Source organism: Takifugu rubripes, chromosome 8, assembly GCF_901000725.2.
Source record: "Takifugu rubripes chromosome 8, fTakRub1.2, whole genome shotgun sequence".
NCBI classification, from domain to species: Eukaryota; Metazoa; Chordata; class Actinopteri; order Tetraodontiformes; family Tetraodontidae; genus Takifugu; species Takifugu rubripes.
In genome coordinates this window covers 1894348-1921809 of record NC_042292.1, presented here as the reverse complement: position 1 = coordinate 1921809, position 27462 = coordinate 1894348, and the positions used below count along the sequence as shown (strand labels likewise).

General features: G+C 40.0%; 2 protein-coding genes and 1 long non-coding RNA gene across 7 annotated transcripts; 1 reads left to right on the top strand and 2 right to left on the bottom strand.

Moving 5' to 3' along the window:
• Window positions 1-198: 198 nt before the first annotated feature.
• Window positions 199-11756, bottom strand: LOC101067972 (protein-tyrosine kinase 2-beta-like). 2 transcript variants are annotated; one of them, XM_011619157.2, is made up of 30 exons: window positions 11554-11756; window positions 11130-11463; window positions 10770-10948; window positions 10595-10682; window positions 10240-10319; window positions 9936-9998; window positions 9751-9805; window positions 9517-9657; window positions 9362-9433; window positions 8950-9051; window positions 8499-8616; window positions 8382-8421; window positions 8238-8284; window positions 8107-8166; window positions 6579-6673; window positions 6415-6496; window positions 5765-5865; window positions 5380-5495; window positions 5196-5296; window positions 4820-4909; window positions 4545-4749; window positions 4353-4458; window positions 3967-4020; window positions 3710-3838; window positions 3425-3457; window positions 2312-2336; window positions 2036-2076; window positions 1820-1954; window positions 1175-1255; window positions 199-699 (listed from the first exon to the last, which is right to left on the bottom strand). In XM_011619157.2, exons 2-30 carry the CDS (start codon window positions 11319-11321, stop codon window positions 457-459), a joined length of 2874 nt encoding a protein of 957 aa, XP_011617459.2. In that variant the 5' UTR covers window positions 11322-11463; window positions 11554-11756; the 3' UTR covers window positions 199-456. The 2 variants fall into 2 exon arrangements, with proteins under 2 accessions (XP_011617459.2, XP_029696576.1); XM_029840716.1 differs by having other exon boundaries at window positions 8238-8281.
• Window positions 11757-13525: 1769 nt separating this feature from the next.
• On the bottom strand, window positions 13526-14154 carry LOC115250763 (uncharacterized). The gene is made up of 3 exons (XR_003889347.1): window positions 14141-14154; window positions 13704-14058; window positions 13526-13620 (listed from the first exon to the last, which is right to left on the bottom strand). It is a non-coding gene; the product is annotated as an uncharacterized lncRNA (long non-coding RNA).
• Window positions 13812-27163, top strand: arhgef7b (Rho guanine nucleotide exchange factor (GEF) 7b). Of its 4 annotated transcripts, XR_003889344.1 has the most exons (23): window positions 13812-14005; window positions 15009-15092; window positions 16837-16921; window positions 17187-17308; window positions 17417-17621; window positions 18781-18872; window positions 19997-20091; window positions 20304-20399; window positions 21177-21299; window positions 21407-21545; window positions 21845-21904; window positions 22116-22262; window positions 22356-22457; window positions 22624-22702; window positions 22884-23020; window positions 23110-23334; window positions 23469-23562; window positions 23885-23974; window positions 24248-24406; window positions 24707-24803; window positions 25255-25309; window positions 25446-25713; window positions 26232-27163. XR_003889344.1 is itself a non-coding variant. In XM_029840718.1 (22 exons), exons 1-22 carry the CDS (start codon window positions 13844-13846, stop codon window positions 25566-25568), a joined length of 2556 nt encoding a protein of 851 aa, XP_029696578.1. In that variant the 5' UTR covers window positions 13812-13843; the 3' UTR covers window positions 25569-27163. The 4 variants fall into 4 exon arrangements, 3 of the variants coding, with proteins under 3 accessions (XP_029696578.1, XP_029696577.1, XP_029696579.1); XM_029840718.1 differs by having other exon boundaries at window positions 22371-22457; window positions 25446-27163; XM_029840717.1 differs by having other exon boundaries at window positions 25446-27163.
• Window positions 27164-27462: the final 299 nt, after the last annotated feature.

Below are 27462 nucleotides of genomic sequence, written 5' to 3'. Positions count from 1 at the left end.
ATGTGTGTATGGGCTCAAACTCTATTCATCAAAATATAAACTAGAACCTGCATTCATGGGATAATTCCATAATCCATAATCCCATTTTTTGTTTCCTTCCTGGTCGGTGCGTCCCAGAAATGACCAAAAGTCATCATAAAAAACAGTCATTTCCATGATTCATGCTGAAATTTGGGGTTACCTGTCTTTAAAAAATGAATGGTTTATAGAACTATTAGTCATTGAGCTACAGACAGAAAGAACAGAAACATTTATAAGGATACCATGATGCATCTCCTACTGTGCTGTCTCCTTTTTATGCCCGGTGGTTTCTAGGGTAGAACCCTGCAGATGGGTGGAAAACAGAACTGGCCGTGTAAACGTTGGACAAAGTCACTTTATTCATTATCATTTTGAACCCCCCCTCCCAAAAAAATCCCAAATAAAACCCCAAAATCCCAAAACCACAGACTCTCCTCACTCCCCACAGTCCTCTGCTGCCAGTGAGATGGGTCTGGGCTTCGCCAGGTTGGCCCGGACACGAGCTTGGTCCACGGCGTCCAACAGGTTTTTGCAGTCCAGAGCCAGAGTGTGGGCAGCTGCCAACATCTGCCGCTGACAGTCCTCCTTGAGTGAGGTCACCGTGTTCTGCTGGGCCAGCCGCATCTTACTGATCAGATCACCCAAATCTTTGTTCAGCAGCTTCTTGGTGCCTTCGATCTGAATCATAGAAGTCCACAACATAGACTGTTTCAGATTTTAAAGTTGTCAGAAGAATTATTCATATTAAAACAGATAGTAATGCAGATACTCAAAAAAATCATTTTAATGATATAATCTGTTAGTCCTATGGAAAATAAGTAAATGCACAACTATTTAGTCCTTTCGAGGTAAAAGCCCCAGGGTTTAAGTGCAGGAATGTCAGCCAATAAATTACCGGTAATTCATATCTGTCTGGCTACGGAAGGATAGATACTTTGCGAACCCTTAACCTCCCTGGAACAATCAAGATGATTTCTTCAAACCATTTCTCGATACAGTAAATACATCCGATTCAAGTCAGTGTTTTATAAAATTAAGCTCTTTTCCCTGGATTTCTCTCTATTTGGCGCTATACTCTATATTTTACCACGAATTCCTATGGAAACAGGAGCAGGTCTCTCACTTTCCTACCTGTACCAAAAGCATGGCCTACCTCAGTGGTGACAGAGCAGTGGAGAGAAGGCAGGATTTCATCCACCCTCTGAATCAGACTGCGAAGAGTCACACCCAGTGCCTGGGGGGTGGGAAGAGTGTGCAATCAATGTGAAAAAAGCATCCTCCTTAAATAACGCCTGCATGAGTTATTAAATGCACATCTGATCCCCGCTGGACATCATAGCACTAGTTATAACTCTGCAATTACCACTAATGATAAATGCATTACTACCATATTTACTGCTGACTAGATTTATTGTAGGTAAGGGGTTAACAAATACAAATTTAATGGAAAAAAATATATTTTCCCGACTCTTAATAAAATAATAGATAAGTTATGCAGTTATGCATAAAAAGGGTTATGCAGCAGTGCTTCACCCCACGGTTACAAGTTCATTTACGCCAAAAAACAGCCTGAGAGCTGATAATATGCTGCAGCGCAACACCGCCACCAGCTGGTCAATTATATATTTGCGCAAATGCTTCGGGAGTTTTGAGAGGCAGAAATGGAAATATAAAAAATAAAATATCTAGCTGTAATATTCCTTTTTATTGCTTGTTTGTTTTTAAATGTCGTATTCCACTGTTTCAGCAACACTTTGGAACAATTTTCAGCTTTCAAACACGGTGGTGATGAACCTACTTTGACAGAGTTGGGATATTCAGAGGAGGGCAGGGTGCTGATGTCATTCTTCAGCTGGACCACCTGCTTCACCATTGCCGTCACGCCGGTATAGACCTCATCGCCCGCTCGGTCTAGCTCAGCTGTGGGCCGAGGCTGCAACGGCACAAAAAAAGGCTGAAACCTTTTGGTCTGACTGACATAGATGATAGATCTATAGATAGATGTTCTGTCTACCTTTGAGATGGCGGCCGGCATTGGAGGCTTCTCAGGAGGTCCTGACAAAGATAGTATATGACATTTTCCAAATAGTAGCACATTTTGAACATTTTAGATTCTATTGCTTGACTCCTGTTACTCAGTAGTGCTTCACATGCGAGTTTGATAATTGGCCTTTGCCTTTCCGAGTCATTGTACTGCAAAACAGTTAATTTTGCATCTGAAGTAAAACAAATGCAAGGTTTATCTCTTATACAGACAACAATGAAACAATGAGTTTTAACGTGTACTCACGATCTTTAGGGCTTTGTGGAGGAGTCTGAAATAGACAAATAAAAAAATCAGGAAAGGATGCACATGCATATGCTATTTTTGATTTGTTGTTTGTTTGTGGCTTATGCTAGAAATAACAGTAGCATTTTATCATGTTCAGCATCAAGCCAAACAAAATTTACACCTATCTTTTGAACATAAGAGGTGTACATTTTTCTTGAAGTCAGTTTTTAGGATGGATTTAAAGATGGTCTTATCCCCAGATTTAATTTATTATTCAATTCTGTAAATACAGCAAATGTTTTTTGAAGCCTTACTTTGTTTTATAAATAGTCCCTCCAAGTGCCTTACGTTCCTTCAAAGCTAATAGCTAAATATATAATTGTGTCACCCAATTAGATTCAACAATTTAGATTAAAAATTTAGATTTAGTAGTTTGATTTAACATTATGTTACTTTTATTATTTAAATTCATCTATTTAATATATTTCTACGATGGCAGATTTTGTCGAAACATCCTGAAAATTGACTTAAAACCATCACACCCTTCTATTGAACATGGTTTGAAGCTAAATGTGACTAAATGTTTGGTTTTTTTTTAGCATGAGCTGCTTTAGAAATGGCACCTGATCGTGCAAAGCTGTAAAAAAAAAAAAAAAGTGTTGAATTTAAATAACGTGTAAACTTTCAAAGTTTTTCACGCCCAGTTTATCCATTAAATAAACTGGATTTGTACCTTATAGTTATGCAAGGGGGGGTTATAGTTAAGGTCCCATCATGAAAAATGTTTCCATCAAGTGAATTCTGTTGACTAGATGTTCTACAGCAAATTGTTGTGACATGCAGCAAATATTCAGCTAATTTAGAAATAATGACTGTAAAATACAGAACAAAACATTTCAGACACTTTTTAAACGTGGCACTGCAGAGAAAGCGTCTTTTCTGGCAAGACTGGGTCTCACCAGTATTTGATTGTTTGATTGAATAATTGATTGATTCATTGATTGATTCATTGATCGATTCATTGATTGATTCATTGATTGATTGAATTTGACAATACAATACACATTTTTAATACGAGCAAGAGTAACACAAAAAGTAAAACTGGCCACCCTACAGATCTCTCATCCGTACCTTGATGTGTGAGTCAAGTCGCACAACAGGATCCTATAGGAAGACAGGATGTGTGAGATAGGTCCAGTCTGGCTTTGATTTCATGTATGTAAACAATTAAAGTGGGGGCTAGTGTAACATCTGTGACAAAAACCATTTGATGGAAAAATGAGAAATATCCAGAGCACAAAGGAGATTTTATATTTGAGTGGAATGAACAGAAGTCAATGTAAAGGCCCTGGAACAGTTGCACGTGTGTGTGTGTGTGTCTGTCTGTCTGGGTGTGTGTGTGCGTGTGTGTGTTACCAGTTGTCTTTCCTCTTGTTCCAACCACTTTTTATCCATCAGCATCTCCATTCTTTGTCGTTGTAAAGTGTCCGTCATGTGCAGCATCTGCTTATGCTCCCACTCTGGCTTGACATCTTGCTCTCTTCTCTACACGCATGCGAACGCAAAGATTGTGTTTGTTGGTATGTGGGACATGATCTAAAATTCTATTTTTGTGTGTGTGTGTGTGTGTGTGTGTGTCTGCAAGAGAGGAAGAGAAAGAGGAAGAAACACACCTGCTGTGTGTGCAGGGCCATTCGTGGAAGTGTGTGGCCCATGAGTTTGGACGGCTTGTGTAGAAAAATGAAAAAATTATTTACACAGCAGTGACAGTTTGGAAAGGTTTAAATAATACTAATATAAAGAGCCATAACAAGAAAGACACACCTGCCGTATATAAAGTCAGGATTTGAAAATCTATAAAGTGAAGGTACTTAAGTAGGTTTCTTTTATTCCCATATAAGCAGCCTATCGACACTCTCACCCGTCTGAATACCATCGTACAGAAATCAACAGTAATGTTCCGCCCATTAGCTTCATTAACTTAATACCAAAGGAAAGTAATTGAAGTTCACAAGTTCACAGAAGTCATAATGAATGATTGTATCATTTGAGCTGCTACCTTTGGTGGAGGTTCTGTGCTGATTGGGTCCATCATTGTGGAGTGGGGGCGTGGCCTGTCCCTCCTCGCCCCTGGTTGCTGCTCCGACTCCATCCTGTGAATTTCACTTTGAAATAAACCCACCAGTTACCACCCGCTTCTTTAAAAATCCAACCGCACTATTAGTGACTGAAAGGGGGTTTTTGTGTCTACCTGAAGGAGCAAGCGAGGTGGGAGAATTTGGGTCGGGAGTTTGGCTCGTAGGACCAGCAAGAGGACATCAGGGAGTACAGGGTGGGCGGGCAGAGCTGAGGTTTGGGGAGTCTGACACCTGACTCCAACTGGTCGATCACCTGGCAGTTATCCAGCCAGAAAAATGGCTGTTGGGCTGTTGAGAAGATCTCCCATACACAAACGCCTGTGTGGAAACACCTTTAGTTCTACTGCTGCTGCTCTGGAGATGTTGATTGGATCCAGATGTTTCTCACCAAACATCCAGACGTCGCTCGCTGTTGTGAAGCGCCTGAAATTGATGGATTCAGGTGCCATCCATTTGATCGGTAATCGGCTAGCTGAGGCTGAATGAAAAAAGAAAGGTCAGAAATAATAATATAATAATTTGGCTTTTACAGTGGAAAGAAGATAGAAACTCTGTACCTTTTATTTCTATTTCATTTGGTGTAGATTGGACTCAAAGCAATATAAGCTATCTATAGCCACATGCCGCTATCTGCTGGCATAGCCCTATTAGCTTTTAAATGGTTCTAAACATAATCGTTCAGTCCTGTACCGGAACATCAAAAATTTGAAATATAGCCTTGAGGAGTTTTGGAACATATATTGAAGGCAAATAAAATCATCTACCTGTGTAGTATTCTTCCTCCTCAATGTAACGAGATAAACCAAAGTCTCCGAGCTTCACACACTGAGGAGTAGCTACCAGGATGTTCCTTACCGCAATGTCTCTGCAGCAAAGACATCAAACAGTTTGAAATAGAATGCAGATATTTCTGTTCTATTTCTGTGTGTGTGTGTGTTTTGCTGTTACCTGTGCACCATGTTGAGTCCCTCCAGGTAGGCCAGAGCTTTACAGATTTGCAGACAGTATAATAATAATGTTGTTGTGGCCAGTGTGTACTGCTGCTCCAGCAGATAGTTCCCCAGCTGTCACAAAGAGCAAAACATCTGATAAAGTTCTGATCACTTTTGTGCAGCTTCTCTAAGTGCACATGGTTGAGACAACACACAGTCTGTCAGCTGGAAACAGTTCACAATCTCCAGTATTCGTAGAAATGCACCAAGCACAATGACAATAATCCAAAAAAGCTCCATGTCTTGCAATTTTATTATTGCACACACACACACACACACACACACACACACACACACACACACACACACACACACACACACGCATGCACGCACGGGCAAACCTCTCCAAGTTGATAGAGCTCCATCACAATCCACACTGGGTCGACCTCAACGACTCCGATCAGTCGCACAATGTGGGGGTGATCAAGATTCTTCATCACACCTGCATTACAAAGAAGCAACATTTGACATTTCAAACTTTCTCCTCATGTTAAATAGAAAATCCAATATAAAAAAAACCCATGGTGATAAAAGCCCAACATGTCTTTACTGTGAGCCTTAAATATGCTACATTAGTAAAATATTTTGGGTCATCTCTACCTATTTTTCACTTCAAATTAGTGTTGGTGTAATGCCATCATGCGGCATGACTTATGACCTTCTCTGTGCCAAGATGCAAATAATTTCTTCTCTATGCGAAAAACCTAAAAGCCAAAACCAAAACACCCCACCCAGGCAACAGGAAATTGAGCAACAACCTTTACACTAACAATAGGTTCACAACCCTGAACTGCAGAACTGAGAAAGCAAAACGATGGTAATATGATTGTTAATACAGTCATTTTATAATTACAAACATTCAAAGAGTGATATTTGTGAGAGAAATATCAGTGCTCTTTACTATGTACAGTATGAAGTTTCAATTTTCTTTCTACTGTGCGCACAGAAGTGTCAGTGCCTTAAATAAACCTTGCCGTGACAGTGCGCTCACCGGCTTCGCTGAGAAACTTCTCCATTACATCAGCTGAGCAGTTCTTGCAGGTCTTGATGGCCACGCTTAGCTTTTCCCCCGTCTGCAGACACACAGCGGATGCATCACTTTCACTGTCATTGACATAATTATTTTGGTACTCAAAAAAAAAAAAAGAATCTCACTTGGGTTTTGTAAACTCCACTGTGGACTTCTCCAAAAAATCCTTCACCAAGAATCCCCCCCACAATGATGTCATCTCTGGAGATTTTGAACTTTTCTATGGAAAAAAGTGGCCACACTTAAGGTCACAAAACTAACAAAATTATCAGCATTCTAAAAATTGATATTTGTAGACCATTGGGTTTGTTTATTACTACAGCTTTCCAAATGCTAAAACACTAAAATGACATGCATGGCACAATATTTACTGACACACAGAGAGCAAATCCTCTTCTCATGTCCCCAAAACTCTAAACATATTTTTTGCCTTACGCACATTTTCCAATACAAAATGTCTCTTTCTAAATGCACCAAACAAAGTTCTTTGCATGAGACACAACGGTCTGACACAAAGTCAAATGTTTGCCATTTCAAAACACTATTCAAAACATGAGCTAGGTGGCCAACAAATGTGCAACCTGGCCAAGTACCTCAGTGGTTAATTATTGGAGGGGGGTGAAGACTGAGAGGCAGAGCTGATAGAAGAGTTCATGACCAAAGAAGACAACATACCAGCAGTTTGTTATTATTAATGTATCTCTTTGATCTCTACCCATTCTATCCTCTACCTGTCCTCCCCCCTCTCCTCCTTTACCCAGCCCCCCATCAGCAGGAGGGTCCCCCTACATGAGCCTGGTCCTGCTCAAGGTTTCTTCCTGTTAAAGGGGAGTTTTTCCTTGCCACTGTTGCTTGTTTAGGGTTAGGCCCTGGGATTCTGGAAAGCACCTTGAAACAATTTTGATTGTAAAAGATGCTATATAAATAAAGATTGATTGATTGATTTAAATATATGTATTACAAGCAGAAACGTTTAAGATATCATTTTTGCCAACTCATGACCCACACTCTAGCCCAGTGGTGATTTTTTTTAGAAATAATTTTGAACAACTGTCACAAAACAAATGAGGTTTGGGGTTTTTTGTTGTTGCTGGAATTGACCTTTATACATAAAATTGTTGGCATTGGAATTTCTTGTCTGGATATTATGAAATAATAATAGGAAATAAGAGAAAAAAATTGGATACAGTAATTCCTGACCTTTAGTTCATCTTATTTATTATAAGGTCAAATAAAACCTTATTAATGAATTGATTTCTACAGAAGTCTTTTGTTTGTAAATGCTCTTTTAAAGTCTAAAGGCACTGGTAATTTATTTATTTGCTTGTTTATTTCTGTTAAAAACGCCTTGAGAAATAGTTCATCAACTATTTATTAGCAGTGTGATATCGTGGTGTATCTCAAATATAGAATGTTTTAAAGACAAGAGTCAAGTGTTGTTCTACAGACACCTCGTGATCGGTGGTTTGGGTGAAAGAGAAACCTTCCGCAAGCCACAGCAGTCCAAAACAAGAAACTGTTGTATCTAACGGAAATGTCAAATGTGAATGTACTGACTCTCAACCAAACGACCCATCACTTTACCCTGGTTTGGAGAGGTGTTGCTCACTTGATGTTACATACGTGCACAAAAAATGGGAAAATCTGACTCACCGTTGGGACTCATCGAAGCTTTGCCTTCAATAATCTCAGAATAAATGTCAGAATCTGAAACTAACCAAACACATTAAAATGACAATTAAAAAAAAAACCTTCCACTTTATCGCACACTTTAAGTCACATACTCATTTTTTGTGTGGTCGCATCTCTTGCAGGTTCACTGGGTTTGCTGCTGAAATACAAAAATTCTTACTGAAATAAATATTCAAGAAGCTTTAAAATCAATGAGACCTTAGAAATGGTGATAATGTATGAAATAAAACGCTCACTGTTCAGGGATGTTGGGTAGTTTTTGTCTTGTGCCTCTCCCTGATGGAAGCAGATTCTGGATCAAACCATTATCGATCCACAATTTACAGATTTTAAAACTTTATGTGAGAGTGTACCTTTGTTGGGTTTGACGATGAGTGAGGTCTCACTGGTACTTTCCAGCCGGCAGTAACCATCTATCAAGTCGGCCATGTTTTCAGCCACAGCCAAAGAAGATGTAAAAACAGACAGTGGCTGCAGGGTGACACATCACAAAAACATCTGTTTGTTACATTAGAGGTTTAACATGTTAAACAGTTTTTTAAAAACTGCACTGAATGTAATGAATCACAAAAATGGTCAACCTTCCCTATTAAAGCTAACATTAGCCAAACAATATTAAAAGTAGCGGCTGAACACACTGTTACTCTTCAGAGTTAAAGTTTTACCCCACGCCGAAATACATAAGAATCACAGCTTAGTGCATAGAGACTGCTGGCATCAGACAGCACACAAACAAGAAATGATTGATTCCAAACAGCTTCCACCAAAACAAAGTAAATGGTACCTTGTCCCTCATTAAGCTACCTGTTTGCCTCCCTCTATGTTTACAGTGAGCAGAGCCCGGCCGTCGTTCTCGGCACTGCAGGAGATGCTGCACACCTGAGAGGGCGTGGCTAGATGTGTTGGCTGCAAAAAGAAGCAAAGGTTAAAGGAAAGTGGGAAAATGTTTGTTATATTCATAAGATTTTTTTTCATTTAAGGAGAAAAGAGACAAAAGACCAGAAGGAGCACCATCTTATGAATAATATCCTGCAGAACTGACATTGTACATGACATAGATCAATATGGCAGCCATGTTCTGCAACGTATTTTTGCACCGTGCTTATGATAAATAGCTTCCAGACTTAACATCTGCCAATATCAAAGGACCTTCATGCTTGATGAAATAGCTACATAATAAATATGGAGAAAGAGAGAGAAAAAAATGTGAGCTCACTGAGGAATTTTCATTTTGCTGGCTGATGCCGTCAGCCCCGACCACCAGGTCTATCGTGATATTCCAGCCGTGCTAGAAGATGCAGACAAACTTTCACAAGTTAGTTTAGAATTTTTGAAGGAATTTCAAATTTCTCATGCAAATGTCACCCTCACCGCCAATTGACATGCAAATCTCTCCTGTGTGAAACTGTAGCACTGCGCCAGAGTGTTGAAGAACTTGATCATACACTGTTCCTGGTTCAGCGTGGAGTAGCCCTGGAATGTCTGCTGGATGAGGCGACGCAACTGTTTGGGCTGGTGAATGAAACAATGCCGCCAGTGACTTTTTGTCGTCTGCTACAAATATTATGGTGTCACAGAACATGGTGGTGGAACAAGACTGTCTACCTTCATGCTGCTGACCAACTCTTTGGGAAAAAACATGTCTAATCCCACATCCTTCCTGAAATGAAGACTCATTTTCAAAAACTCCATACAATGACGGTTGTTGTCTTTTACGTCTAACCCCCTACCCCTTCTCCCCCCACCCAGAAGACAAAGGTTTCAATGTCCAAAATAAAGGTAAGACTTACTCTAAAAGTTCAAAGTTGGACTTCTTCTCCAGTCCCCTAGGGTTCATGTCTTTATAGAATCTCCTGTAAACAAATAAGAGTCGAGGTATTATTTAAAACTAGCCCAGCTTTCTAATATATGTGGCAAGTGTGGATGACATCTTCGGAAGACAACATTCATATTTAAATCATATGCAGCAAATGTTACATGTTTGCTAATATCCTGGGAAAATATTTAAATTCCTTTTAAATGCACGATGACCAAGAGGGCAGACATTGCTGTACATTCAAATCTTTCTCAATGTGGTAGTGTTGTTGCCATTACCTTATTTCCAGGCAGCCAAGTTGCAACGCCATCCCATCACTGACCTTTGTGGCATATTGGTGCATATAGTCACTTCGTACCTGCGGTTCAGTATGCACAAGTACATGAGTACAAACTCTAAACGACATGTTGGGGATTTCTGTCATTACATCTGCTCAAAGACTGGAAATTTGTCTAGAGGAACTGGTGAAAACCCACGCAGACACACAGACACAGAAAATACAAGGACTGTAGACAAGGCCGCTACATTGGGATTCAAATCCACAACCTTCATGCAGAGGCTGACAAATGTAAGCATAAAATTGGAATTAAATATAGCTCTGTAACTACATGTTGAAAGGTGTTTACAACCGACCTGTAGGTAAAAGTAGAGCATAGTAGTTCTGTCATCTTGAAATTTCTCCATAAATCTTGATGGGATGTATCGAATCCTCAGATCATACCTGATCAAACAGGGAGATTTTCTCTGACGCAGCTCGGATAACTTTTGTTTGCGGCAGTATATCCTGTGAATTGAGACGTGTACCGACCTCCATTCGGCCTCCAGGTGCTGCTGCTCATAGCGCTGAGTAAGTTCAAAGATGGTCATACTGGGATGGAGCCAGTGGATCTCTGAGGACTTGAGGTGTTTGAGGAGGAGGCCATAACAGAGGTTAAATTTTATGTCTGGACCCACACAGCCACTGGACAGCACCACATTGATAACAGCCTGGCGCAGAGAAAATGTACAGCAATTTATAGTTTTTATAGTATACAACTTTGGTTCTTCTGTACATTTCCATTATTACTTCATTATCTTAACTTTAAAGATAGTGTAAACTGAGAACCAAACGATGCAAAGCCAGAACTGAAGTGTGTGTTTAAATGATTACAGACATCCATGTTATTACCCCAACAGTCCAGCCCTCCTCACAGCGGACCAGTTTGAAGTTCTTGCACAGGTTGGAACTGTTGCTAAGGAAACACACTTTAATAATCTTCACTGGAAGGGTGCCATCCCCGGTGGCCGGGGGCACGTTGGCAGGAGCATCCACGGACCTGGACCTGCCCCTCCATGATAAGGTGCTGGTGTCTCCCGACATCACACACACGCTCAACAAGAAAAACACCGTGACACATACGCAAGCATGTATGCTGCTGCCTGTAATGAGATCCTCAGGCTAACAGCGTCACTTTCTCCATTCTCTGCTCCAGTGATGTTATAAATCCATATGATGGGATGCTCTAAAGGAGGAGACAGGCAACAATCAGCACACTATCGTGCTGGATCTTCTTCCTGTACACCACCTTCTGCTGCAGTTCCTCCGTACTCACCAGTGCTGCACTCCCACTGCCTCCAGCACAGCAGACCTCGCAAAAGTATTTCCAACTAGTTACTGCCAGCAACAGAATGGAGTCATTTCCCCACGAGGCGTAGATTGGACCGACTTTTGAGGACACCGAAGCAGACCTTCTTCAAAGCTCTGCCCACACACACGTTCGAAAGAGGAAATGTTCTTCGGCTATAAATGAGGAAGTCAAAATGCAGTTTACAGAAAAGCTGAGAGGTGTGACGAAACTTCCAGGTCACAATGCATCACATGCAATGCCACCACAGCCACAACCCATACACTTACAGAACACCACAGGGAGAAATAGATATTCATTTTCTTATTAAACAATTATCTTCTTTAGATCTCAGTACTGTTGTCTTTTCCTTTTCCACAGATGAAGCTTTGAAGTTTCACATTCCAAAAAGTTCAAGCTATATCTTTAGAGTCCTGAAATGCACCTTTATAGGGTTCTTAGGGAACTTTTTCAACAGACTGCCTACGTAGAATATAGCATTACATCCTGTTCCACGGGCCACATTAAAGGTTCAAAAACATATGAGTCATTTAGCAGAAGCATTTGACCAAAGTGACTTATAGTGAGAGACACAAGACACTATGCAATTGAGACTATTGTGAGTAAAATAGTGCCTTGCACAACCTAGTGAGCATGAAGACGGTGGAAGGAGAGAGCTGAGTAAAAATAGGAGGAGAAAGACAAGTGCTGTTAAGTGAGCGGGTACTCATGGAAGACCTTTGTCTTCAAGAGCTTTTTGAAGAGAGGGTTTCCCAGGCTCTGACCACACTCAGGAGGGGAAAAGATATGAGAAAAGTCTGGAATGCCGTGCCTGTTCACGTGGCTTTGTCAGAAAATGTGCGGAATTCAGTGTACGATGGGTAGATTGAGCTCCAGAAAGATTGTTCAGGTAGTACGATGTAGGTCAGCCTAAGTGGTTTGGACTTATTTGCTGGCCTCTAGAGGTGGCCAGTGGACCTCCGACAGCAGTGGGATGGCATGGGCCCCCTTCGTTTGGTTGAAGATCAGATGTGACATATTATTCTGGGCCGCTTGAAGCACAGTCACCACATTGGTGCACCTGTTAGGAGACCTGCTAGAAAAGCATTACAGTTGTCGATGTGGGAGATCACCATGGTTTGTACCAGCAGCTGAGTGGCATACTGGATTAGGAATGGTCTGGTTGTTCTGAAGTTGAATTAGGAATAGATTGAGGCTACATGATCAGGAAAAACTCATCCTGACTCCAAGATTTTGCCTTGCTAGAGCCAAGAGGCATGGTGTCAATATTGATAATGAATATGTAATGGATGGATTGGCTGGCTTGGAAATCCAGGAGCTCAGTTGTGGGAAGGAAGGACTGGCCAGATAGGTACGATTTAAACCAGGAAAATTCATTGCCATGTGATGCCCATGCCAGAGAGAATGGAGAGAAGGATGTGGTCGGCAACTGTATCAACTGCAGCTGATATGTCAAGCAAGGTGATAACCAAAGACTGAGCAGATGCTTGGACTGTTTTTTTTAGTGTTTTCAGGGCCGTTTCTGTAGAGTGGCCACTCTTGAAACCAGATTATACATATACAATTCAATTTTTCAAAATACAGACCTTGTTATTTCCTCTTTTATTTTGCTATTTCACAATAAGGTAATTTCCTTATTGAGACGTTCGACCTGGTTTATAATTATTTTACGCTTTTAATGTATACATTTGGGTGCAACTGAAGAGCAGCTCATAAAAATCCCTGCATTTTCTTGATTAAAGAAATAGCGCTGCCAACATGAATCCTATTTATGTATACTTTTTCCTGGCAAACACTTGTCCAACAGAGGGCGCTGCAGCACCGTTCACAACATGAGTGCGTGCGCTATTCTCGCCAAGGATAGCAGAATGGATAATAAAGAATTAAGCTATTATCGGTTCTTATTGTAGAGATTAAAAACACATATACGCAGTATTGGTATTGTTTATGTGTTTATTGACGCATCATTATTTCCATAGGCAATGCTTGATACACCGGATTTTATTATGAAGGACAAAAGAGAAAGCAGTGCGTCTGTAGGGAGGGGGAGAGACACAGACAGAGAGAGAGTGTGAGTCGTATAATAAGGATCCTCTAGATATCCAGGCTGCTCTTACGTGCTCAGTATCACCGCGTCTGTGAGCAGCCACCCAGCCAGGGTTCTGCCTCCTGACTCATCTCCGACAGACCACAAAGGGATCAAGGTGCGGTTGGTGGTCGTTGTCCACTTCTGCTTTATTCCGTCACACCTTCAGGCATGAACTCCGCCGAGCAGACCGTAACCTGGCTCATATCGCTGGGAGTCCTGGAGTCTCCAAAGAAAAGCATCTCCGACCCTGAGGCTTTCCTCCAGGCGTCTCTGCAGGATGGAGCCGTCCTGTGCCGGCTGCTGGACAGACTCAGACCCGGGACGGTGAAAGTAAGTATACAGGACGGACAAAGAAGGGGGAAAACATCAAATAACTGCAGTATCTGTAGGAAAGAAATGACATTCACCGAATTGAAATGCTCTATCGACAAATTAACGTCTTTAAACCTGTTGCCAAATTCATACCAACAGAACATCCCTTGACTTATGGTGATTTACAGATGCAGTCTTGCCAACAGGTTGGGTTTATTTTGTATTTGATTTCACTTTGATATAAACAGAAATATACATCGTTCGTAGACTCCGTGCAAATTTCAACGATAGAAAAAGAACATTCATATAATACAATATATATAGGAATTAAGTTAGCATAAACTTTATTGACATGAAATACTATCTATATGTATATATCATTCTAGCTCACGCACACAAACACGCGCGTGCACAAACCGGACCATCTTGGCCATTTTACGTCACATCCTCTTCAAGTTTGTCATTGGTGGTTGTAGTTTTCACCGTCGTACCCATAGTAACGGCATCTGTTCGCTCCAACTGAGCTAATTCCTCTTTCAAAATAAAAGTAAATCAATCTCTTCATCTATAATTTATCCCCACATCCTGTGTTTGATTTCACCGCGAGAGAAAAACACTTTCTCTGAGTGGTTCTAATGTAATGTCAATATAATCGATACATGTCAATACAGTCAATATATGTTCGGGAATGTTTAACATTTAAACCCCGGAAAATGAACATGTATTATTGTGCATATATTACGTTATTTATCAACTAATTTTGCTCAAATGACGCGAAAATGTGGCACTTATAAATGACCTTACTAAAAGTTATCGTAAGTAAAGGTTTAATTTGAAACTTAAATCCGGAAGTTTACCTTATTAGCTAGCTTGATGCTGAAAGGCAGCGGGCGACAAGTGTAGCAGCTACGCCTGGAATAACATTGATTTGTTGTGGGGGGAAACGTGCAGAAAACCACTAGTAATTCAATTTAGTTTTTATTCATTGTTTAAATGTGGTTAAACGACTTTTATCTTCCAGTTTTTACCGGAGCCGAGGAGCGACAACGAGTGTCAGAGGAACATTACCGAGTTTATTAACGGCTGCGGTGCTTTCGGTGTGGAGGTGAGTTATAATATAGCAATTATTGACACGCTCATTATGTTTGAAAGCTGTAGCTCCCCATACATATAATGTATAGAATTGATAACAATGTGCTGTATTGTGACGTGTTTCATAAGCTGCAGTTAATGTTTACCCTTTACTCCTACTTAAAGCAATAGGTATTGTAGTCATGAACAGAAGAAAATGTCTCATCATTGTTGTGGGGGCGTGTGGTTCTTAAATAGAAAGTATAACCAAAATATAATCTATTATAAAATGCAGGAAAACGTGTGTTTTCCTCCAAAGCGTGTGTTTTTCTGCATGTCCCCTGCAGTCCTCTCTCAGGCAGACAGCAGGGGACAAACCTTATATTGTTGAAAGCACTTTTTGGCTGTAATAGCCAAAAATAATTCTACTGTTAATATTATGATTCACATTTGTGGTCTGTATACATTTTTTCTCCTTAAAAAAATTCTAGGGTGCTTTGAGTATTTAAAGGATAAATAGCAAAGACTCAACTCTTAAAGTTCCTAGTTCAGGGATTTGGTTCCAGACTTTTATTTTGACATTTCAAATTCTTAATCAGTGATATATGAGATGGGGGTGGGTTTAGTCAAAAAGAAATCCGATGCACGGCCTGATGTAATGCAACAGGCCGCGCATTGAGTGGATTTTTCCAATCAGGTTGATTAGGGGCCTGTCAGCCATGTTGCTGGAAGCCAAGGTCTCCATTAGCAGCAGTCTGTCTGACATCAGTGTACCGTAGTAATTCATCACACAAGCAGAGGATGAACCAGCAAAGGGAGGATTACTCTGTGAAGTGAAGGAGTTCTGATTCCATGATTAAACAGAGCGTTACATTTTGATAGACCATGGAAACTCCTGCTCTTCAATAAATGCTTATTGATTCTGTGCCTTTAAACATTTACCTTTTGTAGCATCATTGATCAAACCAGTAAGTAAAACTCTGACCATCATGTGTTGCTACATTGTACCAAAATAATTCAAATTAAACTCAAAGGAACTATTAAAGAAAACAAACAAACAAATCAAAACGTGGAGACTCTTATATTTCCTCGCCCTTATTGACTGAGCCATGTGAGTACTCCAATAACCAGTTATGACATCATTACCAGGCCGCCTCCCCCCACTTGCTGCCAAATGGGTTTGGAGCACCTTCCATCAGTCTCATCAGGAGTAATTGGAGGAAAAATGTAGTAAAAAACATATTTTGTAATATTTCTGTGCTGTTATTATAGAAATGGACAGAATATTTTACATTATTTCTTGTCCCACTGCCAACGTGAATAGCAAAAGTGTGTATGAATTATAAGGTATATACTGCCCCTTTGACTACTAATGAGTGTATGCAAATAAATCAAAACGACTGCGTTAAGGTTATTTTTCATACAAATGTTTAAATTTAATCTTTAGTGGTTTACAGTGCTTCTACTGTACATTGTGGGAACGCAGGAATCAGTGTGTGGCGTACACAAGATTAGGGGGCTTCGGAGGTATTTTGTGTGGGTGTGCATGCTTGTGTGTGTCTGTGTGATGGGGAGATTACAAGGGGAAGGTCAGACTAAGACTAATCCTGCTCCAGACTACAGTCTCGACACAGACTTTCTTCATCAACATGCTTTGACAACATCAAGTTGTAATGAGGAATGTGATGTGCAGTGTTGATGATATACACATCTTATTTTCTGTAACGCACCCTTTCAAGACCAAATATATTTCCCCTCTCACATTTTTTCTCCTGTAGACTTTTGAGGTCAGTGACCTGCTACAGGGACTAAACTTCTCCAAGGTTCTTAATGCCTTGGTTGCTCTTAATAAAGCCACTGAAGGTATGATTTCTCTTCCTGTTGGGTTTCCCCCCAGTTTACTGCCTTTTTAATCCTGTTTTTACATGTGTAGTTGTTTACAGTCACAGGTACTGCATTATATCATCAAAGTGTAGGTTCTGCTTTATTATAGGGTTAGTAATAATAGGAAATGTTTGCCTCTTACATTTTTGCCATTAAAGGTTTTAATATAAGACAATGCCACATATACGGTGTGAATAATTTATATATTTGCCTGACTATTAATGCACCTAATATTCATGTTTAGGTGTTCCTGAAGACAATGTGTGTGTTCCTCCTTCATCGACCCTCAGGATTAAATCATTTGACTCTCTGAACACACAAACCACTCGTTCATCTAAACTGCTGCAACCCCAGTACCGCAGTTTAGTAAGTTCCCGTGATGTCGCAGTTTAAGATTAATTAGCACAGACCCACCCTGATGTGCCACTTGTAAACAGGCAGATGTTTGTCTCTTTATCATTGTTGTTTTTCCAGGACATGTCAGAGGGGAATGGCTGTGGTAACCTGCTGGTCAAGGCCCGCTTTGCCTTCCAACAGACCAATGAGGATGAGCTGTCTTTCTCAAAGGGTGACATTATCATTGTGAGCCGACAGGAGGATGGAGGCTGGTGGGAAGGCTCGTACAACGGAAAGAGCGGCTGGTTCCCTAGTAACTATGTACGGGAGTTGAAAGGAAGTGGTACGTGCTTTCGCTCTTTACACCTACATTTATTGCATCAGTATGGCTGTTAGAAATATATTTGAACAAAAAAACCACTGACTCTGATCTTTTGACCTATTTCTTTTGACCTATGGGTATTATCTTCTAAAAGCATCGGCCAAACTTGCAGGTACAAAAAAAACCAACTCTCTGGCAGTGCCTCACTACAGTCACTCCTGTGATACTGTTCAAAGTTATTTAACACACATTACTGAGTATTAAAAATAAATTGATGGCATTTATTTGCCGTGTTTAATATCAAGTTGTTAAAATTAAAGCTGCAGAGTTAAACTGCATTTTATTTACAGACCATTTTTAACTGTATCAAAGCAAAAAAGAACAATTTCTCCATTCAGGTCTAATTTCAAATTGTTGAGGTTTTTCTGGTGTTAATTGGGATGGCGAGATTCATACATCTGATTTTGGCTGTTGGTTTGTGGTCGGTCTCTGAGGAGGGAAGGAAGGAAGCTCCATGAGTACACAAAGACAGGAAGTTCCAGAACAACTGTGTAAAGAGGAACTTCCTGAAAGAACAAGCATGGTAATACTGAGGAATGGTAGTTTTGTATCCTCAGAAATCGATGCTTAAGACTGCAGGTTTGCAGTTCATACATCATTCATCCAGTTATTCAGATAACATGTCATGTGCAAAATAAAAAGGTTTTATTTTTACACCCTAGTGTTGTAAAAGAATCCCATCATGACTGAAGCAATTTCTGAAAGAATAATTTAGTTAATGCAAGATTTGTTTTTTCTAAATCTTGATTTCAGCTCTTTTTTTAAATATATTTTCTATTCTTATTTCAATTTTTTGTACAACCGTATATATTTATTATTACTACTTATTGTTCTTTTTCTATCCTTGCATTCCTGAATGTCTTTTCCTCTGTGTGTTTTTGCTGCTGTTGCACCGTATATCTTCCTGTTGTGGGACAAGTAAAGGAAATCTGAATCTGAATCTGAAATTGCAAGAACTGACAGCTGCTCCAGCAAAAAGTCAACTGTTATTCACCATTGCATTTTACAGTTATGTTTTATTAAACATATAATAGATAAAACAGATTTTGTGTTTTACTGCAGTGTGATTTCAATGTGTCTACATCATTTCTAATTTACTCTGTATTTTTCCTTTAAATAGACAAAACCTCAGACAAGCCAAAGTCTTTAACCATGAAAAGTCCCCCCAAAGTGTTTGACACCACCGTCATTACTAAGACCTACTACAATGTGGTGAGACAAATTGCATGTCTGTTCTAAAATAATATTTTTTGTCTTGATGCATGGAGGAATTGACACTTTTTTTCAAATTTTACTTCATTTATTATCAAATAAACTAGACATCAATGTATTTATAATGAAGGTAATAGAGCATTTATATAAACAATGTAATAATTTGTGGCTAAAGTATCTGGATTTGTATGTTTTCCAACTTTAATGGACTGTCATTGTAATGTAACAAAAAAATCCAATTCCAAATGGTGTGTATCTGTTTAAAACCATGTGATTACCTCTCATAGCTGTGTGTGCAGATGCAGATGTAGGTTATTTCTTCCATTCCAGTGGTTTCTGGGGCAGCCTTGCCCCTGGGTTAGCTTTTGCCAGTGTGTTTGAATAATGCAACAAGCTTTAACAGTCTTACCAGTCAACCCATCTTTTTTTGGATCTGATTCTGTGAATCTGTCTCTGACCCAATAACCAAATAATAGCCAGTCTATGTAGCCACCCAAATATTAAGAGGATGCCAAAAGTTTTTGCCTTCTTATCTTAATATTGTGCCGTGCTTGTGGGAAAATGTGAGATCTTTCTTTCCTTTTCTGTGAGGTCTTTCTTTTCCTTTCCTTCTTTCTTTCCTTCCAGGTCTGTCTTTGCTGTTTAACTGAGTTTGGCTTTGCAGCCTTTTTCTGTGGACTGATACGATGTAGTTATTCAGTTTCATTCTAATGATGTATGAGGACGTTGTAGGAAAGCCAACTTTTGTTGCAATGTATTATGGTCTATTTTCACCTGTTCTGCATCAACGTCGGCTTGCCTTTTGACAAAATGAAACTGTTAGAACAACAAACCTTATTTCCCCCCGGCTCTCCATTATTGTTACTATGGTGAGAAACCAGAACAGAATTGAATTATACTATATATGGATTCTGTTTTTCCAACATGCATAAGTTCTTTATTTAAAACCAGTTGCATTATTACATTGTGCAAAAATGCTCATAACAGTTTCATTTTGCCCCACATTTATTGTTAATCTATGTGATGTTTATCATTTACTTAAAGCTTTACTCACAGCCTGGTTGACTGTTAATCTTCACAAATAATAATCATCATTCTATCTGTTTAATCTGACATGTTTATAGGTACTCCAAAACATTCTTGAAGCAGAGACAGAATTTTCAAGAGAGCTACAGAGTGTCCTGGGCTCATACCTGCGCTCTCTTCATCCCACAGACAGGTAGAAATATTGTCACATTAATAAGCTGTAATAAGATATGCATTGTTTTTATTAAGTGTATTATAATTATCATGAGGTACATCTGAAAATGTTGAAATGTTTTGCATCTTTTGTGAATGGATGATTTTCATAATGAATATAAATGGATATGAAAATGATTTTTGATAGATTATTAGCATGCTTTATACTCTCTTATCTGCTCTGTTTTGCAGAATCAGCAGTGCTGATATCGGTCATATTCTGGGAAATTTGGAGGAGATCTCTACTTTCCAGCAGATGTTGGTTCAATCCTTGGAAGAGCATACAAAGTTAGTCTGCCAGTCGTTATTTGTCCACAAAGTGTGTCTGAACAGATAAAATGTCTTGTTTGATTAATGTGTGTGCTAAAAGTTTTGGTTCTACCCAGTAAATAAAGTTTTATAAGAGCTCAAAACTAAAATAAACAAAATTTTAAAATGCAAATTTTAGTTTTGAGCATGATAAACAACCCCAAGACTGTTGTTATGGCAACTGTTTGGCATTGGAACTTAGATACACACAATTTTAATATGATTGCATTGCTTAAAAGCTGCAAAAAGCCCAGGTAAATTACTCCTGCCTAAATCTTGTTGAATTCATGATGTTTCCATCCAAAAGGAGCAATTCTGACTGTGACTGTTGCTAGGTAGAGCAACAGAATCACCTAGTGGTAGACTACAGGAAAAGCCTATCTAAGAAGCCGTCAGTCAGTCCAATATTATATGTTTCGTTATATGTTATAAACCAAAACATATAATCAGCAAGTATTCATTATTTTTTCCCAGATTGCCTCACAGAAATGCAGTTTTCTATTCAAAATCTAAATTGTATGGTTATATAGTTGCCTACCTGCAAAAAGGCCATGGGGTCGATGCCCAGCTACAACATGCTTTACTGTGGGGAGTTAAGATCCTCTCTCTGGGTCTGTATGGGCTTTTTCCTCGTTCATTTGGTTTCCCCCACCGTCAAAAAGCATCCACAGGCTGTCAGTAAAAATAGGAAATGTTTTCATCATTGTTTTTTTAATTCTTTTTTCCCTAATAACCGGCCAAGCGTTGTGTGCGCAGACTTCCAGATAGCCAGCAGAGGATTGGAGGGTTTTTTCTGAGTCTCATGCCCCAGATGAAGTCCATCTATGTGGCCTACTGTTCCAACCATCCATCTGCAGTCAATGTACTCATGCAGCACAGGTAAAGAAATACAGTTGGAACTAAAGACACAAGCATTGTCAGGTGGGGATGCAGAGAACTGTTGTGATTCTTCCAAAGTATATTAATCTGTTTCGTGTGTATCACAGTGAGGAACTGGGGGAGTACATGGAGTCAAAGGGGGCCTCCAGTCCAGGGATCCTGACTTTGACCACCAGTCTGAGTAAACCCTTCACCAGACTGGAGAGATACCCTGCACTGCTGAAAGAACTCGACAGGCACATGCAGGTTAACTTCCATTTATCTGTTGGGAAATATATATATATAATAAATAAATAGATCATATTTAAGTTTAAATTCATAAATGACAAAAATAGCAGTATTATCCCTCTTTCTAATCTTGCAAATTTACTGGAATGGCCAATAATAGCTTTTTTACCTATAGGTTGCTATTTAACTTAAAATATAATTAAAATATACATCTATACTGTTTAAGCCACTTCACTACTGGACCGCCTGAAATGAAACAGGCTCTAAATTTGAATGTAAATCATGCAATCCCATGTTTTGTTTTGTCTATCTTTTAGGACCAGCACCCTGACAGAGCTGATCTCCAAATGTGCATGGCGGCCTTTAAAAGCCTCACAGTAATTTACCAACGCTCATTTTCTTACATGTCTGATAGTTGAATTTTATTTTATTTTTTAGCAAATGTAAGATATAAATCATATCAATCAATCAAAACATTTTGTTCTGTGTAAGACGACACTTGATTTAATTTCTACCCATATTTACCGGTAGTTGTTTTACAGTTTATATATACTTTATATGACTCTTTAAGTGCCTCTGTGTGTTTAGGCTCAGTGTCAGGAGATGAGGAAGAAAAAGGATCTGGAGTTACAGATTTTAACAGAACCGATCCGAAACTGGGAGGGGGATGACATCCAATCCCTTGGCCCAATATTGCACATGTCCCAAACCACGGTCCACACGCCGACCTGTCAGGTATCTTCACACCTATCAAACATCTTTACTACATAGTCTCACTTTCACAGAGGCCTGATGCATTCAAGGACTCAACTAATACTATTTAAACAGCGCTTCTCTTTCCAGGAGTTAAGTGAATGTTACCTGGTCCTGTTCCCACACACCCTGCTCATGCTTTCTGCCAGTCCGCGGATGAGTGGCTTCATTTATCAGGTACAGCCGCTCCAGCTGTGCTTCATTTCTATATTTTTACATAAACAGCGTTGAATCATTCTACCAGTGATCATCTATCATTCTTCTTTTCAATAAAGAGATTCTGTATTGTTCAGAGTTCACTTCTGGAGAATTCAGTTGGGTATTCACAAATGTTTTTCCACAGGGAAGGATGCCGCTGTCAGGAATGCTCATCTCCAGAATAGAAGATGGCGAAAACCTGAGGAATGCTTTTGAAATCTCCGGTGCATTATTTATCCAGGCAACTTTTTTATTCATCTGTAGTGTCCCATTACTCAAGAGCACGTAAACACTAGGATTATCAGTGCATTCCTTGAAAATCTGGAAAGGAATTTGCCATAAAAAGGCTGTTTTATGTTTCTTACTGTAGGTGTGCCTCACATGTGTACTTGATTTGTTGCGCAGGCAGCCACAATGAGAGGATGCAGGTTGCCTGTATCACACAGCAGGACCTGCAGGACTGGCTGGACCTTCTCACCAAACACACACACACACCAACTCCACACACCCCTTCATACAAACATCAGTCTGTCTGCCACACAGTAAGAGTGATTTTTTTTAACAGATACTATATTATGCACTTATCCAGGTAAAACGCTGGTTAAATCTCTTTTTTTTCTGTTTCTGCTAGCTGCCCTCTCATCCTGGCACTCCCTCCAGATTGTCTGAATCACACGGAGGCAGCACCGTACAAACGTACCACACTCTTCCTCACCCAACCTCTTTTGGGACATTACACAGCAACAGTCTGACGTGGGGGCCCCTGGAGCCACCAAGCACCCAAAAACCCTGGAGCCTGAGCTGCCTTAGACCCGCGCCTCCACTCCGTCCCTCAGCTGCGCATTGCCAAAAGGAGGTGCTTATTAGAAGCTCTTAAATTACAGTCTCTCCCCACCACAACTTTTTCTCATAGTTGGACGTGAACTAAGATATGCACATTCCTGTGTCTCATCAAACTGTCAAGCAGCTGTTTTTCCTCCTTATGTGAAGGATTTGAGTAAGAGTCCAAAGAATATGAAGAAGCTACTACCTAAAAGAAAGCCAGAGAGGAAACCTTCAGAAGAGGACTTCACTGTGAGAAAAAGTAGGAAACACTCACAAGTCGGAGCTTTTATTCTATTTGGTGTTCAAGGTTTAGGTGTGTATAATTTAATAATTTGGTGAGTTGCAGAAACTTACTACTTACTACTGCTGACTAGTTACTACTTTTAGTAGTTTGCAAAGCTCTTTCTGCATTATAGATGAAGAAGTTTGTTTTTAAAGAAAATATATATTAATTTGACTTGGTTGTTCCCGTACAACAGTACATCTAGACCCTTATTTTTCCAGATACATTGTGGTAGTTTAGCAAAGCAGGAGTGTGTGTGTGTGTAATTCTAATCTGTAGTTTGCTTTTGGTCTCTCAGGTACAGCTGCTCTAGAGGAGGACGCTCAGATACTGAAAGTAATTGAAGCTTACTGCACAAGTGCCAAAACACGGCAGACTTTAAACTCCAGTAGGTCCATGCACACGTGCACACACACTCACTCACACACTGACAGGCCTCCTGCTGTCTCACTAACAATGATTTCTTCTCTGCTGTAACTTTAACAATGTTTCTCTCTTGTCTGTCTTCTCCTCCTTCCATTCCTTTCCCAACCATTCTGTAAAACACACTTTGATTTTTTTCCCAATCCATTCTTCCTGCGCCACCCTCCTTCCAAAATGATTTGCTCTTCCTGTTATCTCCAACATTTCTTCAACCCCTATTTGTTGAATTGTGGTCCAGCCTGGCAAGGGACTGACCTCATGCATAACCATGTACTTGCCGACAACAGTCTCAGCGTGGCTGGTTTCCCTGGCAACCTGCCCTGCTCTGACCAGTCAGAGGACTCGGATTATGACAGTATTTGGACTGCTACTAGTTACAGGACTGCCTCAATTTCTCGTAAGATATTTGGGTCATAATCTGCTGACCTGAACACATGTCCTTTTTGTGTCCATTGGATTTTTTTGTATTAGTTTTTGTACTAGAATTTTTCAAACATCTCTTTAGATATTTTAGTTCTGTAAACACTAGTTTAACTCTAAATGGTCTTTTCCTCTGCTCTTTAAGAGGTCTACAAGTCATTCTCTCTATTATTATTTGTTCAAGTATTTTATTATAGTTTCTCAGTCTGTCGCCTGTGTTGTGAAAGTGAGTGGGGATTGGACACAGTCCTTGACACCGTCGTCCCTGTCTCATCAGGCTCCAGCAGGAAGGATGTACAGATGCTCTTTCCAGAGGAGGAGAAGATCATCATCGAGGAGACCAAGAGCAACGGACAAACGGTGGTGGAGGAAAGGTGAGGACAGAGAGCCCCAGTTTTTCTGATGCACAGTGGCCATATTTGCAGGGCCATGAATAACTCAGCCTGTGGAGGGAAGTGAGTCACTGTAAAAATAAAATATGTATAACATCCACATTTCACGTTAAGATGCTGAATGCCACCAACCATAGTACAGGAACAATGAGAGCAACAAAAGGGTCTTCAGTGAAGACCAGAGTGTTTTCTTCTTTGAGAGTGTGAACTCTGCAGCGTTGGTTTAGCTTGTAAAGAGAAGACATGGCCATTGTAAGACCTGGATTAACTACCCTGAGAAATACATGAAAAGTTTGGATGGACTGTGAACAGTTATGCAGGTGGAAGATGATTGTGTGGCCAAACGCTAGCATGCACCTGTGGAGGCTGAGTCAAGTGGTTCTCTGCAACTGTACATTTAACCTGACTGTAAAAGCTCTTTCTGTTGCCGCAGGAGTCTGGTGGACACTATCTACAGTCTGAAAGACGAGGTGCAGGAGCTCAAACAGGTTAGCCTCAGCGGTCATGAGCACAGAAGCGTTTTGTTGTGGTAAAATGAAAGGATTCCAACCAAAATGCTTAGCTCAGAATACCTGGGTCTTGCTGTTGTCATGCTCCTTGTTATCCTCCCTTTTAATCTTCAAGGACAACAAGCGCATGAGGAGGACGCTGGAAGAGGAGCAGCGAGCCAGGAAAGAGTTGGAGCGCATCATCAGGAGAGTCTTGAAGAACATGAATGACCCCAGCTGGGATGAGACCAACCTCTGAGATCAGCATTTGTCTCAGGATCCAAGACAAGACTGTTTCCTGACTTTTAGGGGCCAAATGTCCAATGAAATGTTGTCAAACTACAGGGGACCAAACTGGACCATCAGCAAAGACTCTCTGTTATCCTCTGAAGCCAAATTAGCTGGTAGGTGTGATGACATCACTCTCCAATGTGCTGCTTTGCCTTATTAACATTTGTTCCTCTTTTCTCTATCTGTTATCAACCAGTCAGTCTTCTGAGTATTTGGATTCATGACGGGAGGACGGTATTGTGTACTGAGAATATCAGAGAAACAATTACATTTCTCACCTGAAACTGATTTAAATCCTCTTGTTTCAGCCTCAAATCAGAGGCAATTACATCATGAGTTATAGAAGATTTAATATGAAGTATCCTAACAAACACTCCCTAAGCTAAAGGTGCTAACTAAATCTAGGTTAGGGCTCTTCAGTTTGTCCTCATCACTTGGACAGTGCTCAAGTTTTCATGGTGGAAAGTTCCCTTTAGAACTTTCTCAGGTGGTTCTAAATGAAAGCGTTGTAGCTTGAGTCCTGTTGTGTTCAGAGGTCATGAGGGCAACGTGGTCCACATTGACGTATGAGGGAATCAAATTGACAGATGCATTTAAAACATAATAAAGATCAAAGCTGTTGCGATTACAGGAATCCATGACTGCTAGAAACACGTCGACTGTGAAACAATTCCTGCCTTCGCCTACCTAAAGGTGGAACCTCAGCCCTGCTACAAGAACCTATTTGAAACCCTTTTTTCTGCGTGTGTGCTTGAAGTAAAAGATAAAAACTCCAACTCCTGCCTATAACATTTAGATACGCTGTTTTAATACAATACCTCTCAGCATAGTACCACTTTATTGTATTAAAATAGCACTTTAGCTGCTAAGTTGTGTTTCACTGACAAAACAACAAATTCAGCTTTATTTTAAATTTGTATTTTTCAACACGTTGCACTGGGATAAGCAATAACTGAATTACACTGCAATGCAAAGGAAATATAGCCTTCTGTCAGACTTATTATGCAAATTTTGCTTTAACAGAGGTTAATAAACTCACTAAAACACTAACTGACCTAAAGTGTCAACGCCACATCACTTTAAAAAACAACAACAATCCAGTCACAAAATTCAACACGTGCTTTATTTTTGAAGACCAAAGTCCAGGCAGTACCCTGAAACATGTTTTTAAATGCTTTTTACTCTTTTCCTAATCTATTAACTGTTTTCCTATATGTGTATTTGAATCATTTGTGTGCTTTGATCCCACGCTACCGCTTAAGAGTTTCATGAGGGGTTGATTGGATCGATGCGCAGTATCCCCCAGCATCAGGTGACGTGCCTTGGGCTGAAGAAGTTTCTTTATTAATAATAGAACGTTTCAAACTTTTACCTGCAGGTGGAGAACACTCATCTTAGCAATGCCATGAACTGTTCATCACAGAGTTTAATTTATGTACTGAGTGAAAACGACTGATGCAATTGTTGTGTGTTTAATGTTATGGGGGGAAGCTGATTAGTTGCTATGACAACCGCTTTATTTATTTAACCTGTTTCTTTCCTAAATAAAATGTCCCATTGAAACTGTTCTGCATCTGTGATTATCAGAATTCAGTGACATCTCGGTCAAAAGTTTATAGGACATATGTGGAGTGAGGATTCCATAAAAATTAAGACTAAATCTGAATCGGTGGGTGAGATTGTTGATTGCACATTGGCTGAAAGACCCTCTTCTGTCCTATCTGTTCATCTCAGAGCAGCCAATCGGTGATACTCTGGCTGTCTGACCTGATGTCTGTTGGACAAACAGGAACCACTAAAAAGAACAGTCAGATGAGGGAGTGAAAACCAGTACAGCTCAAGTTACAGTTCTAGTTAGCTTA

What these genes read in the sequence shown, in the direction of transcription:
- LOC101067972 (XM_011619157.2), bottom strand. Translation starts at nt 11,321, where the DNA reads ATGTCGGGAGACACCAGCACCTTATCATGGAGGGGCAGGTCCAGGTCC. An exon ending in GGAGGAAGAATACTACACAG is followed by an intron (nt 4,910 to 5,195) that starts GTAGATGATTTT and finishes TTTTTCATTCAG; the next exon opens with CCTCAGCTAGCCGATTACCG. An exon ending in ACTGCTCTGTCACCACTGAG is followed by an intron (nt 700 to 1,174) that starts GTAGGCCATGCT and finishes TCTATGATTCAG; the next exon opens with ATCGAAGGCACCAAGAAGCT.
- arhgef7b (XM_029840717.1), top strand. Translation starts at nt 13,844, where the DNA reads ATGAACTCCGCCGAGCAGACCGTAACCTGGCTCATATCGCTGGGAGTC. An exon ending in TCTCTTCATCCCACAGACAG is followed by an intron (nt 20,092 to 20,303) that starts GTAGAAATATTG and finishes TCTGTTTTGCAG; the next exon opens with AATCAGCAGTGCTGATATCG. An exon ending in GGACTTCACTGTGAGAAAAA is followed by an intron (nt 23,563 to 23,884) that starts GTAGGAAACACT and finishes TTGGTCTCTCAG; the next exon opens with GTACAGCTGCTCTAGAGGAG.